The sequence below is a fragment of the Fulmarus glacialis genome, unplaced genomic scaffold (assembly GCF_000690835.1).
Source record: "Fulmarus glacialis isolate BGI_N327 unplaced genomic scaffold, ASM69083v1 scaffold5484, whole genome shotgun sequence".
NCBI lineage: Eukaryota > Metazoa > Chordata > Aves > Procellariiformes > Procellariidae > Fulmarus > Fulmarus glacialis.
Window position 1 is genome coordinate 1 of NW_009207276.1, and position 21348 is coordinate 21348.

At 39.3% G+C, this 21348-nt stretch overlaps 1 protein-coding gene across 1 annotated transcript; it reads right to left on the minus strand.

Moving 5' to 3' along the window:
• Positions 1 to 48: 48 nt before the first annotated feature.
• LOC104075486 (fibronectin type-III domain-containing protein 3a-like) lies at positions 49 to 17109 on the minus strand (the record flags this gene model as incomplete). Its single annotated transcript, XM_009576014.1, has 9 exons — positions 17080 to 17109; positions 16277 to 16434; positions 15034 to 15093; positions 12549 to 12687; positions 11698 to 11751; positions 10951 to 11075; positions 6629 to 6803; positions 5921 to 6007; positions 49 to 187 (listed from the first exon to the last, which is right to left on the minus strand). Coding segments are annotated over exons 1-9 (967 nt in total), but the record flags the coding sequence as incomplete, so codon positions are not given.
• Between the last annotated feature and the right edge of the window lie 4239 nt (positions 17110 to 21348).

Genomic DNA, 21348 nt, shown 5'->3' on the forward strand with positions numbered 1-21348 from the left:
ATAAAATACAGAGGACATACTCTAAACAGAGCTGGACAACAATCTTACCCCAGATTATTTTAAAACTCTGTGCGTGAATTTTTCCTTTCACTGCGGGTTTTGAAGGTACTCCAGGCTTGTCTGGACAAGTAATGTATTCTACTGTCTCACTTGGACTGCTTTTCCCTTCTGAGTTATAGGCAATGACCTGCAAATATATAAAAAATATTACAAACAGAACAAACGCACTGGCTAGTAGTATGCTATTCACTGTTAATGGTAAGGTCAAATTAATTTATATGTATGCTTAGACAGATAGCTACACAATAAATTATCACAAGAACTAAAGCTATTATATATCTTCATTTTACATTTGCATTAGTCCTATAGTTAGACAATCACTATACTGAAATTAAAAATTCCTGCAAATTGCCAGAAAAAAAAAATCCTTAAAAAAACCCCCAACTAGTAATTGTGAAGCTGAAAAAAACCGGTAATAATGAAAAAAAAAAAAAATTCACAAATCAAATAACCTTCCATATCCCCCAAATTTCAAATGCTGGTGCATAAAGTTAGGCTTCTACTTAGGACATTTAAGAGTTGCCTTACAGTAAAAAGTAACCAGGACATGGAAATCTCAGTGACATTAGTGGCATCTGTGGGTGCTCAACATAGCACAAGCCACTTCAAGTCAAGGATCTGAAAACTTGGTTTTTTTAAAACCATCTAAGATAGTCAGAAATTAGATAGGTCTAAGAACAACTCTTTTTTATCGGAGTTGTGCAATTTATTGATAATATGAGAAAAAACCTTTATAAAAGCATGGAAACAAAAGACAATGAAAAAGACATACTGCAAAGAGGCCACTTTTAAACTTTCACTGAAGGAACTTGGAAGTATTAAAATTTTAATTGCAATTCCCTTCCCATTGAGGAAAAATATTTTCATGTAATTAGTAAGGAGCAAAAAGTGATGCTTTACTAATTGCTAAAGAAACCTGAATAATTGGGATGAATTAAGTAGAGCTTTCATGCTACTATAATACCTTCTTTTAAGGAAATACATTCAGAGATTAAAAAGTGTTTATATGAGTAAGTTGTATTAACAACAGCAAAAGTGATAAAACCTCTTCAGTCCCAGGGAAAATTGTGGCAAAGGTTGTCATGGAAGTTATTTACAGGCACATGAAAGACAAGGTGGTAATTAGATTTATCAAAGATAAATCATGTTTGACCAACCTGAGTGCCTTCTATGATGAAACAACTTGCTCAATCGATGAGGGGAGAGCTGTGGACATCATCTACCCTGATTTTAGTTTGACATAGTCTCCCACAACATCCATGTAGACAAGCTGGTAAGATGTAGACAGAACACATGGACCACAAGATGGGTGTGGAAAACCTGATAGAATGCCAGGCTCAAAGGATGGTCGTTAATGGTTCGAAGGCAAATTAGCAGCTGCTCATGAGTGGATTTCCTCAGCAGTCAATACAATGTCAGATACTATTCAACATCTTCAGAAGTGATCTGGATGACAGGAGCGGATGCACCCTCCCCAGGTTTGCATATGACACCAAACTAGGAGCAGAGAGAGATATGCTGGAAGGAAAAGCCACCATACAGACTTTGACAGGCAGGAAGATTGCATCAACAAGAACTGTATGAGCTTTGACAAAGATAAGTATAAAGTCTTGCACTGGGGATCAAATAATCCCAGCAGCAGTACAGTCTGGGGTCTGACTGGCTAGACAGCTTTCCTTCTTTCAGCTCTGCTGAGAAGGACCTTGGGATTCTGGTGGAGAGCAAGCCAAACGAATCAGCAAAGCATCTTGGCAGTAGCAAAGGCAAATTGTTTCATGGGCTGCATCAGCAAGAATTTAGCCAGCAGCACAAGGGATGTGATTACACCACTTTACTCAGCACTTCTTAGACCACGCCTGGAATACCGTGTCCAGTTTTGGTCCTCCCAGTTCAAGAGAGACACTGGGAAACTGGAGAGAGTCCAGAAAAGGGCCAGCATGATGATTAGAGGGTTGGAGAACCTGACACAGGAAGAAAGGTTGAAGAACTTGGGTTTATTCTGCCTAAGAAAAAAGAAGATTCACTGGGGGGGATCTAATCACAGCCTTCCAATACTTAAAAGGTAGTCACAGAAGAGGTGAAGATACTGTCTTCACAAGGATCTGTGATGACAGGAGAAGAGACAGTGGGCACAAAGCGTGTTAGGGAAAATTCTAGCTGGATGTAAGAAAAGAAATTAATCACCATGAGAACAGGCTGCCCAGAGAAGTGTTCAGATCTCTCTTGCTGGAAATACTGAAGTCTCAGCTCAACAGGGCTAGAACAGGGTTGAATAGCCTAACCTAAGGGCCTACTTTCTACACAAGTTTGACTCAGATGATCCCCAAAACTCCCTTCCAACTTAGACTTTTCTGCGATTCTAGGAAAACAAATTGTTGCTATTCTTTACTTTCTAGCTGTGTCCACTGTTAGTTTACTACATATTCCCATTTGTTCCTAGCAAAAAACTAAACAACCTAAAAAAAGGTTTTTTGGCTTTTATATTTGTTTTAAAAATTAGCAGTATTGAAAGGACAGCAGTCATGTTAGTACAGATTGAGAAAAGGAAATGTGAGCTAATATGTCTCTCAGACACTAAGTCTCCTGATACAGTTTACAAGATTAACAATCATTTGGTTGTCTTTGTGCCCTTACAAATGAAGTTAAACAGGCACAGTTAGCATTTACGTATTATAATAAGGTTTCCAATTGTTATAAAGCTTCTTTCAAAAGCCTTAAGGAATATTACTACTAATCAAGTCTTTCCACTTAATAAAAATTAGTAACACAACATTTGTTCCTCCTTTATGCCCTGTGAATGAGTGAACAGAGACTTCTGTTTACTGTTTTGCTAAGAAAAATAGGGTATAAACATTGACTTTTATTTTAATGAGAAACTTAGGATGGTTAAGTTAACTATATATTTACCAGTAATGCGTATGATTAACATGTAGGATTACTTTCAAAGGAAGACTATGATCAAGTCCTACAAAAGCTAGTTTCAAAGTAATTAGCTGTTCTTTAGTTTAAGCTCATGTGTGGCCATAACAGTCCTAGCTTTGTGCAGTCCTTGAAATACACTGTATATTTTATATTATTTTAATATTAAGTTATGTTAAAAAACCCAACTACTGTAAGATTAATCCCCATCACAACCTTTTCTGCTTAAGGAAGCAATCATATTCAGAAGTGCAAAGTATCTGCTACCATTTGGAAAGGAGTACTTACATGTTTTAGTGTTAACTCAAACAAACCAACCACCCCTAAACTGCTACCTTTCATATTGCAAAGAGATGCTGTTCTTCAGCAGTTCCCAATTCTTCCTAATGAAATAATACTTCAGGTGTATGCAAGACAACGGCTATCGACATTTTTTTCCCATGTAGACAGAGATGAGATTATTCTGACTCTGTTTCATACTGTGGGACATGCCTTTAGCTTTGTTCCAAAAACCAAGCAACTGTTCAAGAGTGACCTAGAACATAGAACAGCCCAGGTTGGAAGGGACCTGAAAGATCATCTGGTCCAGCCTTTCAGGGAAAAGGGAGCCTAGATGAGATTATCTAGCACCCTGTCCAGTCGTGTCTTGAAAGCATCCAGTGATGGGGGATTCCACCACGGCCCTGGGGAGGTTGTTCAAGTGATTGATTGTTCTCACTATGAAAAATTTCTTTCTTATACCAAGATGAAACCTCTCCCAGTGCATCTTGCACCTATTGCCCCTTGTCCTCTCCATGTGGCTCCTTGTGAAGAGAGAGCGTCCCTCCTCTTTGTAGCCATCCTTTAAGTACTGGAAAACTGTGATAAGGTCCCCTTGAGCCTTTTCTTCTCCAGGGAGAAAAGATGTAATTCCTTTGGTCTTTCCTTATAGGGCAGGTTCTCCAGCCCTTTGATCATATTCGTGGCCCTCCTTTGGACTCTCTCCAGTCTGCCTGTGTCTTTTTGAATTGTGGGGATCAGAACTGGACACAGTACTCCAGGTGCCGCCTGACAAGAGCTGAATACAGTGGGATGATCACACCTCTTATCTCTGCTAGCAATGCCCCTGCGGATGCAGCCCGGGATCCAATTTGCCTTTGTTGCTGCAGTGTTGCACTGCTCATAGTCAGTTTGTCTACCAGGACCCCCAGGTCCCTTTCAGCAAGGCTGCTTCTAGCCTAAAAAAGGGCTCCTTTGTTATTCCGACCCAGGTGCAGGACTTGGCACTTCTCTTTGTTAAACTTCATATTGTTCTTGCTAGCCCACTCTTCTAGCCTGTCCATATCTCTTCCTTCTGATGTGTTCATCTCATCACTCAGTTTGGTGTCACCAGCAAACTTGGTGAGGGTGCTTTCAATCCCATCGTCTATATCATTTGTGAAGATAACAGTGTGGAGCCCCATATCGATCCCTAGGGGATCCTACTTCTGACAGGCTGCCAGCCTGAGTAAAAACCACTGATCACCACCTGCTGAGTGTGGCCTGTCGGCCAGTTTTCTACTCATTTCACAGACCAGCCATCCAGTCTGTATCTTGCCAGTTTGTCCAGGAGAAGGCTGTGGGAAACAGTGTTGAATGCCCAGGTAAACAACATCCACTGCTCTCCCCAGGCCAACTGGAAGTGTTACTTTGATGTAGAAGGTGATCAGGCTAGTTGGGCATGATTTGCCTTTGGTGTAGGCTTTTCCCAATCACCTGCTTCATTTGGCTTATAATAGTTTCTAGGAGGACTCTTCCATCACTTTCCCAGGAACTGAAGTAAGACTAATGGGCCTGTAGTTCCCTGGGTCCGTTTTTGGGCCCTTCTTGTAGATGGGTATGACATTTGCCCTCTTCCAGTTGTCAGGGATACCCCCTGATCTCCATCACTTCTCAAGTATTATAGATAGTGGCCTTGCAACAATGTCAGCCACTTCTCTTAACATCATGGAGTGGATTCTGTCCTAGCCCATAGATTGATGTGGGTTAAGCCCTTGCAAGAGGCCACGTTCCAGCCCTTCCTACACCACTGGTGGGTCGACACATGCCTTGTCATAGCTACTTGAGCCTGTGATTGGGGGTCCAGCTATGCCAGTAAAGGCAAAGAAGATATTGAGAACCTCTGCTTATTGGCATTATTAGTAACTTGCTTCCCTGCCCTGTTTAGCAATGGGCCTAAGTACGTCTTCCCTGTGCTTCTGCTTACTGCTCACGCATCTCAAGAAACCTTTGTTGTTGTTCTTGACATCTTTGGCCAATTTCAGTTCTAGCTGATCCTCAGCCTTCCTGACCGCATCTCTGCATGTCCTAGCAAGGTTCTTGTAGTCCTCGATGGTTATTTGGCCGCCTTCCCATAGCTAGTATGCTTCTTTTTTGCATTTAACAACAACCAAAAGCTCATTGTTAAGCCATTGTTAAGCCAGACTTCATCCTGAGCTAACAAGTTCAGCCCTAAAGACTCCTTAAAATGGGCTCAGCACCATGGTAACATGAATGATTTACTAACTTGGGCTCAGTGCTATGCTAGCACTGATAAATGTTTTTTCGATCAAAGTTGCTCCTTACCCCAACACTTTCAGATCTGTTTAGAGTCTATCAAAGAACCCCATAGCTACACTAAGTAATATTACCTGTGTATGTGCAACACAGAAGCCAAATAAAAAAACCCAACTGTTAAGAACACTGACTTACGACCTGGAATTTCAAGATACCTGCAACTGTGTTATGCCCTTGCAGAGGTTCTTATTCCTTCTGCAGAGATGATTAATGAAGCAGGTGTTCACTGACAGTTTTAAGAGACTGAAATTGTAAGAAACTGGCATCAAATTTGGTTTTCCTTAAAAAAGGCCATCCCCACTTCTGAGTCAAACTCAAGCTATTCTGGTGCAAATAAAAAAAACCAAAGATATGAAAAAAATCTTACCCTAAATTTATATTTCGTACTACGCCTCAAATTCTTCACCGTGTAGGTAAGATCGTCACCATCATATTTTGGCTTGAAACCATATCCCTGCAGAATTAAATAGGATTACTTGAAACATTATATTTGCAGACCAGACTATGTAACACACTTCACACAAATAAATTACTGTTTCAGACCGTAACTGTATTATGTGCACCTTCATTGTGTAAACACAAGATATTTTTCTGTAGAGGGGGAAATTAATTAACCATTCTCCAATCAGAAGAGGAGAAAAGAACAGTAAAGAAAAACATACACAGTGTCAACAGAAATTATACCTAACACTTTCAAAGGGTAGAACAGGACTCATTTTACAACAAAGGTGGTTAGGCTGAAATGACATCTAGAGGAACCACACTTCATGATACAATTACTTTGATCCAGCTCTTATAAGGCTTAACTTTCACATGCAAATTCACAAAGTTAAAAGTAATTTAAAAGTCTTTGCAGGATTGGGGCTTACTAATAATGATTACTGTCACAATAAAAAGGAGAAAGCTATGTGGCTTGATCACAACAATTGCAAGTCATTAGCTTAATTTCAGAAAATACAGTTCCTTGTAGAATATTCTAGTAAAAGTAATCATTAAGTTACACTTAATACAATAATGTATCAAACACACAAATTATAGTCTCTTTTCTTATTGAAAATAAGTATTCTAAACTTACTGAGTTCTCATCCTCCATCTCTAATATATACGAGATTCCTTCATCTGATGGTGTTCCTGAGGGTTTTGTCCACTGTAGGGATAACCAAGTAACTCCAGCATTAATCAGCAAAGGACTTGCTGGTGTGGTTGGGGCAGTGCCTGAGGTATGATACAGGACTTCTTCACTATAACCACTGTTTAAAACAGACAGTATGTAAACTAGCTAGACACAACAATTAATACTAGAAAAACATAATTCTTACTAAACACAGCTATGACAGTTTCTTGGACATGTGCACAACTGGGAATTGCAAGCTGGTACATGCAGACGACTTAACTTGCCCATGAGTCTGTCAGTAACAAAACATCTGAACAAGGTTAACATGCTCATAATTGAAAGATTCCTTTGTATGATATAATTACAATGTTTTGCTAACCAAAACGTTTTGCTTTTTCATATTAAGTCATTATTCTAAAACAGTAGAGCTCTATACGCAATAACGTACTAATACCACAGTGTCCTTCCTATTCAAAATGAAAACATGAAGACATAAAAGCATATATGGAAAGACCTCAAAAAAAATTTTGCTTCCCAGGCAGCAATTATGTGCTTCAAGTATACTGTGAAGTACTAGTTTCTCTAGTGATTCAGAAAATAACAGAATAATAGCCTCATTCAATGTTACTTTAAGAGTCGCCAATATGAAAGTCTTATTGTAGAACAAATGAAGTAGAGTGTACAGAATCGCCTAACTCAACTGTTAACCTTATCTGATGATGCTTAGGTACACCTTGAAGTGAAAATACAAATAAATTACATAAAAAGGCCTATTGTGAAACAGAAGGATGCAAAAGTCAGTGAACGGATACTATGCTTGCACAGATGGTCTGACACGTATCCAGCTAGACTAAAAAAACCCCACCTGTTCTCAGCTGGCATTTGCTGCTTCTACATCAGAACTGAAAAAACATTTACTGGCTTAAGAGCTAGTCTAGTTTTTCTAACCATATGAAACTAATGTCAAAGATGTAATTTTAATCTAAAAGCTAGGCATTACCTCAGTAAGCATCAGGAAGCCCTGAAAAGAAAATTCTCCATATGGCTTAAACAACAGTACCAGTTACATATCTTGTGTGTTGGAACCTGACTTTCCTGAAAAATCTCAAGATAAAGATACCTAACTTCACCTTCTCTCTTACCCAACCTACATTATAATAATGCACAAGCTGTAAATTTTGGTCTGCTCTAAAGTCTTTTTGACATTAAAAAAAAAAAAAAATTAAAAAAAAAAAATCTTAGAGACAACACATTATCAAGAGTGTTGATAGCACCCAAAGCGGACGTACAGTCTGTGTGGACATGCAGACTGTGAAACAGATTGTGAAGCAAGAAGTGAAAAAGTGCGAAACAAGAGAAAACTTTTTAAATTGGGGGGGAATAGTAATCTTTTTCTTGCAAAAAGTCACAAGCAAGAAAATCTCTAAAATGGAGATGATGTGATACTTACAATATAGCTACTAAAAAAAATTTCAGCATTATATAGGTAGGCTAGAGAAAGCATGAAGAGAGGCTAGACAAATACTAAGCCTATCTCTATTCACAACAAACTATTGAAGGAGTCACCTTACAAACAGATATAACGTAAAAAACCCCACACCTTAAAAAGATTTAACCTCTTTACTTGATTGAACCCCTCCAAAATACACTGAAATCAACTAAAAGAGTTCCAGTGATACCCACATTTGAATGACTCTTAAACAATTCACTTAAAAGTACAATAATGCTATCTATCTTTTAAATAGATTTTATTTTTCCAGTTTTCTTTAGCCACTGTTTCATGTGTGGTTAGAATTAAATTTAAAAATATGAGTAACTCAAAGATAAAATATCTGTTCTTATTGGCAAAATAATTTAGACAAAATTCTGTCTCCAGGTGCCTAAGGTTCTCAACATTCTTCATAAGGAACAATCAGGCACTCCACTCTCATATTATTTCAAGAGACTTCTTAATTAAATAATACCATAAAGACAATAAAGTGCATCTTTACAAGGCTATGAAATATTGATGTAAAAATCTATTCAGTGTGATCAGTTTAAGAAGGGTACTTAACTGATCAGTGTCTTCTACCAGCTTACGCTGCAGGAATCTGTAATATGTGCAGGTATTCCTAGAGGGCACATCTACACTCACACGTAAAAGGGGAACAGGAAGACAGCCTGAGCACTGGACCCTGCTTAATTGCCAGCTTACTCCCCATCTTTATTTTTTGGAACAGTTCCAACTAAATCTCATCAAGACAAAGTCTAGGAGCAACTCAGAGAATAATTCATTCCAGAAACATCATCCAGAAGGCAGTAACGTAATAAAGACTCTGTCAGAGTACACCAAAAGTCATTCTAGCCCACTATAGTGTCCTCTGACAGTGGCCCAGAGCAGGTGCCTAAGGAAAGACATCGGAGCAGGCACTATATGCCACGCATTCCCTGAGTACTCTCCAAAGCCCCCCCAACACACGCCTCAGATCTCCTGAGCCAGCTGTAGTTTTCACATACTTAATAGTCTGCAGAAGATTTCTTCTGCCCAGCATGAATTACAACCCCAGGTCTGTCCTTCAACACTATCCAAGCAGGCATTGTTCCCTCAAGCACCTCCTTGTACCAGCTGAAGGACACACAACACACATCCTTTATTTCATGCTATAAAAACACCACTCTGGTGAGCTGCAGCACAATACTTATAATATTTCAAACAATGAATTAAAAAACCAAATGCAAAATAGCAATTTTAGGCTGATGGCTAGAGAGGCCCTGTTTTTATGCCACATAGGACCTCAAGGTCCAACCACTACTAGGTAGTGTGGACCCTAGCAGTCTGCTCTAGAGATGATGAGCCCTGGTAATGTGACTATTAGCCAGGTTTATTCGTTTTGCCTGAAGACCAAGAAGCATTCTCAAGAACTATCGCACCCAGCAGTGCAAGCATAGCTTGAGAAATCAGTAATTTTGGTGGTTTTTTCCAAGTTCTTACTTATATTCTCTACTGAAGTCAGATGTCATTCATTCAAAAATTCAAAACAAAGTTTGGTGCTCTATAACTTCTGAAAAGTAGCAATTAAAAGTAAGAATCACATATCCTAAGCATTCATAATAAGCTCTAGAACTTCAAAAGAATTCAGCGATATGGTAATGTCATATTCTGTCCATTTCCCAGCGTAACAGGAGACTAGCAGACACCTTAGATAAAGGGACATAGCCGAATAACGGGACACGGCCAAGAGCACAATACAGATACACCTACAGGTAGCACTGGGGGTTCTGCCAGACTTACTTCCTGCTCCAGCAGAGTTACTGACACCTTTTTATAGTGTCATCATTAAAACTCTAAATTTAAGGAGGGCTGATAAGCCCTGGAAAATTGCTACATCAGCTTCAGGATCTACCTTAGATCTAGCACTATGTCAAACCTCCCTGGAACCAAGAGCAGCAGAGAGCATGGTAGGAGGTACCCTCTGGTCAGCACAGCAGCAGCACAAGCACTGCAGCATTTAAACTATTCAATTCTGGTCCTTTGGCTGAGTTGCTTATCTTTTAGCATGGTCCACAGAATTTTAGCAGAACTGTTTATTACATCAGACGCAAAAGCCACAATTGCACTGCATGTGTGAGTCTCTACAATGTAGTGCTTAGCCAAAAATTCTATTACAAGTAGGAAACACGTCCCAGGTAGCAACTTCAGTGATTAGCCTAGGTCTACGAAGACTGAAGCTAAAAACCAGCACAGCCTGAGCTGATTTCACGTGACAGCAGCCGGGTTGTCTGTGCTATGCTCGTGCTCCCCATTCTAGGGGCATCGTGTACAAATGTCTGAGCAGGCTGTTCAGGAAACGAGGCTAAGTCTGGCAGAAGTAGCTGTACTATCTGCTTCCAAGAGGGGCTGAGATTTGCAGCATTTATATGGTAAGTATGCACATAATGTAGTGGTATGTAGCCATACCATGCCTGGACAAAACGCATTATGCTGGGAATCACAGAATAGCTGAGGTTGGAAGGGATCTCTGAAGGTCATCTTGTCCAACCTCCCCTGCTTAAGCAGGGTCAAGTGGTTCACAGTACACAGGTAATCTGCAAAGGGAATAATCCAATCACATACCATGAATTAAGTATGCAGTTGGACTAGATGATCATTGTAGGTCCCTTCCAACTGAACTGTTCTATATTCTGCTTCATCCCAGCTGAACAAAAGACTTGTTTCTTTAAATGCCATCATATGTTTTTCCTAAACAAGCACACACATGCATGCATATGCATTCCATATTTACGTATATAATAGTAATATTTACCTCATTCCCATGTCATTTTTGGCTGCTAGCCTAAACGTGTACCCCATTGCTGGTGATAGTTTAGTAATCCTATACTGCTTCTGTTGGCCATAATAACACTGGCAAAACTCTCCATTTCCTTTTCCCTAAAAAGGAATAAGTTAATCACATTATTCACCCTATTATATACGCATCCATCAATTAAAGTAACACACAAACGTGAAGTAAACTCATTTTTTGAAATGAAACATAACTCAAGAATCTCCCATATAGTGAGGTAGTAGTATATGAAACTTTGTATATATATTGAATTAGAGGCTTTTCTCCTTCCTTTCCATTTCCCAGCTCCACAGGGTTGGAAGGAAAAAGCCAAGAAGCTTCTGCAGCTCTACCATCTCAGGATAGCTGTCCAGGTAGGGACTGGAAGATGCTTGCGGGGGCATAGTAGATCCACCCCCTTTGGACAAAAGAAAGACTGTTACAGGAAAATGATCCTTCAGTGTCAGCTCTTGAAAGAAGTATTGGACTACCAGTGAAAAAGCCACTATTAAGAGTGGCAGAATCATGTAATTAAGATCCTATTGTTTTATATTCACCAAGAAAAAATTTGGGCAATAACCATATTTTTTCATAATTGCTTCAGGAATTACATATTTGTCACATGCCTCTAGACGGAAGTCATAATTTTCACACATCTTGATGTGCACAGTCACATACTACTTTTTAAAAAACTACAAAATTAAAAATAAAATAGAATAACTTGCTTACTTCATCCCATTCTAAAAGGTAACTGTGGATTTTAGAACCATTATCACAAGAAGCCTGCAACAGGAAAAGAAGAAAATTAGACTATGTTTTGACTCTGTGTAAGCACTTCTCAGCCATAATGAAAACATCTCTATATTATCAACACTGTTTTCAGCACAAATCCAAAACATAGCCCCATACCAGCTTCTACGAACAAAATTAACTCTATCCCAGCCAAAACCAGCACAAGCTCTAACTGGATACAAGACCACTTAAGGAAAAAAGTGCTTGTATAGGTCAAATCATGAAAAGACCAGTGGAGGGCAAATGATGCTCCCCTTGTATGATTGTTCCACTTGCCAAAACAGTCAAAACAGTCCTAGTTCAGTCTCCATCCAATGAATGCTTGTATCATGTTTATGGTTTTATTTTTTTAATTTAGACCTTGAAAAAGTATTCTGGCAGCAGTGTAAAATGCTACAGTATTTTTCTGAGCAGCTAGACTGGAGGTCTGCTCAAATCTCAGTCTTTCTAGATCACTTCATTTGCTTTGCACAAACAAGTCTATGTTCAATAACAGAGAAAGGAATTGGTTCCACAGTACAGCAGGGGACTGGAACTCGAACCACTGTCTCTCATTCGAACTCAGTAACTTTATCTACAAAGGCTCCTTGCTCTTCCGGGAATCCTTCTCTTTTTACTGAAGTACACATCTAACCCAGTACATGTATTTCCAGCCAAGGAATTGTGAATGAAATTAGTACGTTTGACAAAAATTTTCCGTTTCAATGAACTGGCATTTTATTGACAAATCCGAAACAATTCTGAAGAGTTTAAAATATTTATTTTAAAGGTTTTTAAACAACCCTTACCTTCCACTGCAGAGTAAGAGAATTTTTGGTCCGATTAGTTATCCTGGGCAGATTTGGAGTATCAGGTTCACAACTCGTTGTGGTAAAACTCTCTGTTTCTGAAGGGCTCCCCTTTACACAGTTGCATTCTACTTGGACTCTAAAGTGGAAAATTTTGCTTCAAAATCTGTATATACAGTTTCCAAAGAAAACTGAGTATTCAGAATTAAGTTACTGCCTTGCTACCCCATTATTAAAATATCACTGTTATAAATAAGTAACTGGTGGAAGCATCTTGGTCAATAGAAGTAATGTGAAAGAAAAGAGTCCTTTACTTTGGATGTACATTGTTACAGTCAGTCAGCTTTAGTCTCACAAGTACATTTAAAATCTGTCTGTTATGTGCTGCACTTCGGTTGGGAAATAATGGTAACATCTTGCAGGCTCATTATCTGTTGTAGATATATTAATTGATATTATGAACAATTCTTCTTCTGCAAGTGCTTTTGTCAGATGAGCACAATGAAGCTGCTGATGTATTTTCAGAGTACCTTCCGCATTCCTTCAAGACCCTGCCGAGTCTGTTCACCCTGTCTTTTCCTTCAGGAAGGCTATGAATTAACTCTCCATGTACTTCAGAAGAGTGAATTCTTGCTTCTGCCTCAAAGAGAAATGGTTTGTTTTTCTAAGAGCTTTTATCCAAAATTAAGTACAGGATTATTATCCGGCTTCCCCCTGTGCTCTCTCCCCTACCCCCCTCAGCTGTGTAGCTATGCCTTGTCTCCTCCTTGCGTGAACTGCACATTACTTTCTTCTGATTGACCTGTTCCTTTGAAAGAAAAAAGAACCCCCCCCAAAAACCTTTCCTCTGATCACTGGTAAAAGACCTGTGTTGCCTGCTTATGAAGATGCAAAAGTCCTTACATGTTCTTGTTGCATGAACAGCTAGTCACAGGAAATTTGGCTTTGTAGATTTCATGAACAGGGAGAGGAAGACATTTGAACCGTGACTAATGCTGCACACAAAGTTGTTTGTGCTTGCATACAGTTGCAAATATGTAACTTGTCAGTTATCTTAACAGTTCAATCTTTCTGGTCTTCACTGATTTTGGGCAGTGTTCACACTGGCAGAATTCTGTTTAACTCCTAGTTCAGGAAAAGCTTAGATGGCTAAGTCATCTATTACCATGCATTCTCTAAAATGACTGGAATTAAGTAAGAAAGAATCTGAATGTAGCCTGATAAAAAAGGGACTTATATAGGAAAAAGAATTCCTAGGCTCTGACCCTTATGCTCCATGCATTTTCAATTTAAACATAAACACTACTAAAACCAGGAACAAAATCAGTGAAAACACTTGCATATCAAGAGCTTTGAGTCAATTTATCATTCATCCTTCTCCTGAACCTGTGCTGCAGGCTATACAGTGGCCCAAATTAAATGAGGTGCGTGATGAAGAACAGACCAACCCTCTTTTGCTTCCGGTTTGGCAACCAGGACAATACCCTGGAAAACAGTATTAGGAGGTACAGACCCCCTCACACCGAGTACCAGGAATGTAGCTCTCTCATTTGAGCAAATGCTTATCAAAAGACTTACACAACAGAAATCCTCCTCCTCCCTATTGCTGATGTTCTAAAGCTCATGGAGAAAGAGGCACAACATTTCTGACTTGGATCCTTACTCAGACACACTTCTGTTCCCTGTGCTTCCTACCAGCTGTCTCTAAATTGGTTCCCTGGTCAGTACACAGGAGTCTTGGGGTTCTCCACGCAGTCAAGAGAGGCAAATCACTCACATGCTGCACATTCAGTCACTTCTGAAGTTGCACTCTCCACTTGCAGTTATTTCTTGAAAAGGCAGCACTTTTAAGGTGGCCTTCACTTCTGCCTTCACAATTTTATGTATTTATAGACTGCTGTATTCATACTGTTTTTTTTAAACCAAGAAATAAGACAACCCTCCCATATGTAAAAAAGGAGGGAAGAAGAACACCTAACTACATCTTTTCAATCCTATGCTATTTCTTCAGTAGGACACAGCGAAGCAGCAAATTTTTCTAGAAGGCTAGAATTACATTGAGCTAGGGGCATATTTAGTAATGCATACAGAGTCAGATTCACTGGTCTGCTGGAGCAAAGCAAAAGCAGCATAACCTGACCTTCAGGTGGCCAGCAGTGAGCATGTTCCTGTGCAAAGTACCTCCCTCTGCTTCCTCTGGGAAACAGAAAGCAAGTAGCATTTGTGCCTGGCTCAAAGGACAGAAAAATGTCACTGTTCTGGCATGACATGAGAAGTAAAGAGCATGGATGTTTGATGAGGGCACAACAACTTTCTGTTTTCTAAAATGGACTAAGTGGTCAGCTAAGCCAAAAATGTTGATTTGTGACTCAAAGGAGGGTGAGATGTGGTAAAGAATCTTTGAAGGCTTATGCAAATATACAGATCCAATGAAACTTTTAAAACATTTCCACTGAATTCAATGAATAGAGAAGGAGATACTCACTTTGCATGGTAATCAGTTGCTGGCCTGAGATCATTTACAGTAACTTTATTTTCTTCTCCACTGGAAAGAGATATGATTTGATTTAAGAGACTGTTTCAGAATCCCATACACTCATAAGAAGACACACATCATCTAACCCATCCACCTAACACTCCTTCTAAGAAATATATTTGCTAACATTTTGTTTCTGTTGCTAAATATAGTAAAATGAAAATGCATTTATCTTTGAATTTTAGGGGCTTCTCGCATTTGATTCCTGTTGTTTTGCCCTGGTGGTTTTGGGGTTTTTTTGTTGTTCTGTTTGTTTGGTTTTTTTTTTTTAAAATAATTATTTTCCTCTTTACTCAGTAAGATCAGCTGCATGTGTACGCATGTATTTTATTACAAAAAACATCGAAGTACTGGGGCCCTTAAGAAGCTCAGTTCAGCCTTGCAAAAACAATTATCTAAAACTCTGAATGACTGCATACACCTACTTGTTAGAGCCCAGTAAACAGAAAAGGCACCTCAGTGACATCTATTAGTCTGCTTTTACTGACATCAGCTTATGTAAGCAAAGCTCACTTCTTCTCCTCTAAGCTTCTAGGACAGGGATATCCAACTTACGATTCATGTACTGCTTCTAAGAAATCCATGGAAGATGACTAAGACAAACTAGCTAAATACAAAGATTTATAATTATAAGAGAGCTCTACACCCTTAATGGTAAATTTTCTGTTATATTTCTCCAAGTTGCAAAAATCCGATTGAAAACCATTGTATTAGGAATGAAACAATTGAAGAGTTTTGTTTCTTTTGCTACTGCTAGAATTGTGTTCTGTGTGAAGCTACTTACTTTATTTCGTATCTTAAGACTGTCTCTAACCAAGAGCATTTTCAGGGAAGGGAGGGATAACGTTCTTCTGGGAGCAGAAGCATGTGCTGAAGTAAATAGCTACAAAAACAACTTGTATTTCTCACTAATTGAGAACCCATAGTTTCTAGTGCAGCTGGTTGAAATACAGCTAAGTGATATTAAAACATGCTTCCAACATCTAAGAACAAGTCTTTACATTCTAATTGATGGTAGAGACTTCACTAATAAACCAGAACCAATTCTACTGAAAAAGTAGTTCGTTTCAAAAGAGAAGTTGCACAAAACTGCTGATTACTTAAATCTCTGGACAACACGCAGATTTTTAACGAGGTTTTAAACCACATAATTCAATGCAACAGCAATTAAATAAAAATAATGAACACCTACACGTATACAGTTTTGTACTTTCCATCTCTTCCAGTATTTGAAATCATTACTTCGTAAGTATAAACATCTTGTATGTCACTCTTGTCAGCGTCTTCTCTGGTATCACTGGATGGAGGGGACCACATAAGCAGTGCTGTTCTTGCCTGAATGTCTGATACCTGTAGAAATAGAGACCTCTGCCACTTAAATGCTATTGTATATAAACGCTGCTTTGCCACGTAGGACCAAAATCATATAGCATTATCATATCAGAGTATTTATACTGATCTAATAGCTACTAACTAGTTTTTACAGATGAAATCAGGCTGGAAATCTAAGAAATGTCATGAGAAAACTGCAATCCTAGGGCCCAGGGCTGAGTGCAAACAAACTTCCAAGTAACAAATGCCACCTAGTGGGCTACATAAAAATGACTGTATCATTTATGAAGCACAAGAGATGGCAAGCATATATTGTGAATCAGTCGTTTTATTAAATCACAATGTTTCAGACTTTTTTTTTTACGTGACCCATTCTACGATTATTTTTAGTATCTTCTTGCTGACTTGGTTTTCATACGAAATATATAGAAACTCAGGAATTTCTCCAAAATGATTGGCATTACTGTAGCAGGTACATAAAGAAACCCTACTTTGGGCATTTAATTATGACTGTGACAAGTAGACTCTCCCATTAGATTAGAATCTATTCGGTTAACTACCCCTGCAAATTGTTTTTGATCAGGATGTTAATAGGGATACAATTACCTGAGGCTCTAATCTAGTACTCCATTAGTGAACAGAATATTACAACATATAACATACTTTGAGCTCAGGCACTTGAGATGAGGGCATGCTCACAAGGTCCGTGTACATACGCATATATGTACACACACACACACATACATATAGGCAACATCCTAAAGAATTCCTGCAGTGGTGCTTGCCTGCACAACCCACCCTTGGCAGAAAGGCCTGGATAACAACAGTTGGTGTGACAGAATTATGAGCATAAACATTATGAGTGAATGCAACACCTCCAACTGTCTGAGAAGCATCTGCCCCAACAGATTCATTGGGCTAAAGGCGGCAACCCTCGGGTGGATTACATGGTACCCAGGGAATGACAAAGAGACTTCTGAAACAAAGAAGGAATCAGCTTCAGAAATATTAAAGCAGCATGAAAATTCATACCAGGGATAAAAGATGCTGGAGTGGAACAGAGCAATGATCAAAACCTGGCCTGACAGTGCAAGAAATTGCCCTGCCGCCATTGCTGCCTCCGTCCAGGCCTGATGGATGCCGTGAGTAGCCGCACCCCAGATGGTGCGATAGCAGTTTGGGGTGCAGCAGGCAGGGACGCACAGTTCGGGTGGGCACATGTGACCTGGTGGAGAGCTTTCTCAATGGCCTCTGGATTAGCAGATTGTAGGGAACAACAGATTTTAGGGAATAACACAATCACATGCAAAGCCAAAGCACTCACATCTCCCAAAAGAGATGTGCAGTTAAGGGCACCCAAACTCCCAAAAGAGTGGGTGCTGCCTGAAACCCACATGTGCTGCAAGGGGCTGGGGATGCTCATATTTCTCTAGGTAAGTGCATGGGTGTGTGCATGTGATTATGAATTTCTAGGATCCATTATAGAAGGAAGTCTAGAAATTTGTAGGTGTTTATTAATATCGCACGTCTGTTATTGTGGCTTATATGTTGCACTCGCCTACTATTTCCAATCATTTCATAAGAGAATGGAAAACACATTTCATTATATGAAATGACTAATTTTACAATATGACTGTAACATATATCTATGTTGGGAATAATTGCTTTTGGAAATCTATTACCAGAGTATCAGAATCAAAATGCTATCTTCACAACTGGTGCTCTTAAATTGCTATAATCTACTGAACTAAAAACCTGAATGGACCAACTTCAAGAAAGAAGCAGAGAGGAGATGACTTACTGGTAACAGAAAAACAGAAAGGAGCAAAAAATCAAACAAGATGAGCCGCAATGTCTTGGAAATAATGTCACTAAGCCCTTATATTCTAACAGGACTATACATCACACCCTGAAAGGGATCAAATGCTAGTAAGATTACCCACTGAAGTTCTCGGAAACACAATTCAAAGTTTGGGAAGAGAAATTCCACTATAATCTTGATGTGGTCACAAAATACACTAACACTAACTACAACTATCTCAGCACAATTCTAGCATTTCTGGAAGTCTTTGGAATTGTGGGAAGCATCTGGGGTGGTAAAAGCTCCCTCTCAGACAATCTTAATCCCTGCCACCTGGGTTGCAGAAGGCAGCAGCGGATACTGAAGGAAACAAGTGTAGGTTCCTGGAGGACCTACTATGCTCCAGGACTAGTGGGTCCACTGTAAGATGATCTATTCCTATGTTTACCTACCTTAACAGTTCACATTTTTTCCTAAATGCCCAGGCAGTATCTCTCTTACTACCAGCTAAACCTACTAGTCCTAGCCACCATGGAGTTGAACATTAGATCTTCTCTTCCTTTCTGCAATTGTTTCTTATGTATTTGAAAACTGTTAGCATTTGTGTCTCCTCTCACTTATCTAAATCTCTGATCACTCTCACTGTTCTCCTTATCTCCTGCTGTTTCTTTACCTTAGTGCTTTGCCAGAACTGCACATAACATCCCATCTAATACTTTACTAATGCCAAACTGCCTTACGCACTTAACAGATTATATTTCTCTTCACACACCCTAGTCTGTCTATCTTCTTTTACACCGGAGAAGTAATGCGGTTTGTATGAGTGAAAGGTGGCATTACATCTTATTGGAATATTAAAAGATTAGAGGTTTCAACTGTTCAGTACAGAGAGAGTAGGAAGAGTGGGAGGGAGATCAAAGACTCCCTTCGAGCCCCACGTCGGGCGCCAAAAAGGACTGTTGTGGTTTAACCTGGCAGGCAGCCAAATACCACACAGCTGCTCACTCACACCCCCACACTTCCCCCCGCAGTGGGACGGGGAGAGAATCAGAAGGGTAAGAGTGAGAAAAACTCGTGGGTTGAGATAAAGACAGTTTAATAGAACAGAAAAGGGAAAATAATAATGATAATGATAGAATACACAAAATGAGTGATGCACAATGCAATTGCTCACCACCCGCGCTGACCGATAACCAAGTAGCGATCGCTACTTCCTGGAACATGCCTACCATTCATATACTGAGCATCATATACAATCATATATATCATATACGGTGTCACATAGTACGGAATACCCCGTTGGCCACCTGGGCTAGCTGTCCTCCCTCCCAGCGCTTGTTTTGTTTTGGTTTTTTTATGGTGTTTTTTTTTTTTTTCTTCAGCTGAATGTCCTTGACTAGCAGGGTACTTAGCAACAACTAAAAACATCAGTGTGTTATCAACATTCTTCTCATACTAAATCCAAAACACAGCACTAGGAAGAAATTTAACTCTCTCCCAGCCGAAACCAGGACAGTCAACATTACAGACTACAGAATAACAGCCAACTCACAGGACTTTGACTAGTAAAATTAAACCCAGAGTATCAATGGAAATTGTTATATACCAACAAGCATTCAGAGAACAGGCTGAAATGTTCTTTAATTCTCTGGCTGGATGAAAAATTGTTATCCCAAGTTACTCCCCCAGGGCAATGTCTGTTGGTTAACTCATGTAAACTTTCCTTAAGACTTCTAAAATAATAGACGACAACTGTTAACACAGTAACTGTAACACAATGAGGCAGTATTATGTACCAAGCTAAAAAACAGTGACTATGTAGGTTGTTCTGGTTGTTTTACTCTGTGTAAACAGAGTATGTGACCAAAGAATATTATGAAGAGCTGAAGCTCTGCTGTGGCCAATTTGCCAAAGCTTAAAAGCAGTTCAGTGGAACTGAACATGATCAGAAATGCAACGTGAAAAGTATTCACAGAAGCTGGGAATTAAGGACATCCTTATGGTGCATAAAAAGCTGTAATGTATAAAAACTATATAAATTCTCTATACATACGCATGCGCACATATGCATATGAGGAAAAGGAAGAAATATGTTAGCGAATAAGCTACAATTGACCAGAATTTACAAGAGAAGTTAAAAGTTTCAATGAAATAAAAACAGCTAACAGGATTAAAGACAAAAGATATTTAAAAAAAAGAAAAAAAAAAAAAAAAATCTATCGGGAAAGATCCAAGTCAGGCACTGCTGTTATTGGTGGATGTAGAAGTTAAAACTGTAAAACATAATGGAGGAAAGAAAGAAGAATTTAACAGTTATTTCCATCCTGCATTTGCAATGAGGCAGAAATCTGTATCCATCTTATGTAACCTGGTTGGACTAGAAAATTTACAACCTACACCGAAGTTACTGAGCCCAGTAGATGGTGCCCAGTGAAACTGAGCACTCTGCAATAAAAAGGTGGTCAGGTTAAACCACTGGTTCCCCGTCAGCAATGTACACTCACATTAAACCAAGAAGTTGCAAGAAGCCAAGCCTAAACTAGTAAGGAGGAGCACTGGGGAGTGAACTACTTAGGAACAAGTGTTAAGGTGCAGGTACCTGAGGGCCTATGAGAAGGTGCTCATGGGCAGAAGGAACAGTACAAGACGTACAACACAACTCTTTGGCAGGTATAAATACTGGAAATAATTTCCAACTCTGTCCCTCATACACCTGAATCCCCCTGAAGCTGCTACCTTCTTCATTTCTGCAATCCCAGAGAATGGGGGTGGGGTCCCCACAAACACAGCTTGTGTGCGAGGGGTCAGTAATCAGACAAAAAGAAGAGAGGCAGTAGGAGTGGGACTAAGTAACATCAAGGTTTTTCTTCTGGACCTACACTCTGTGTGATGTTACGTATTTCATAAGTTCTGGAGCTTTTCAGTGAATTCACATATAGGTGTATGAGTATTTTCAACCACTCTCAGTTGCTAAGAACATAAAAAAACCACAGCTACAAGCACTGACAAGAGAGAATCAGAGAATGTAATTTAAGTCCTTTTCAACTCGTTTATAAAACATTTGGTACTGCTTTTCAGATTCAACTTCCAGCTAGGAGAATGATTCTTAGAGACAAGTCTAGGTCCAGCTA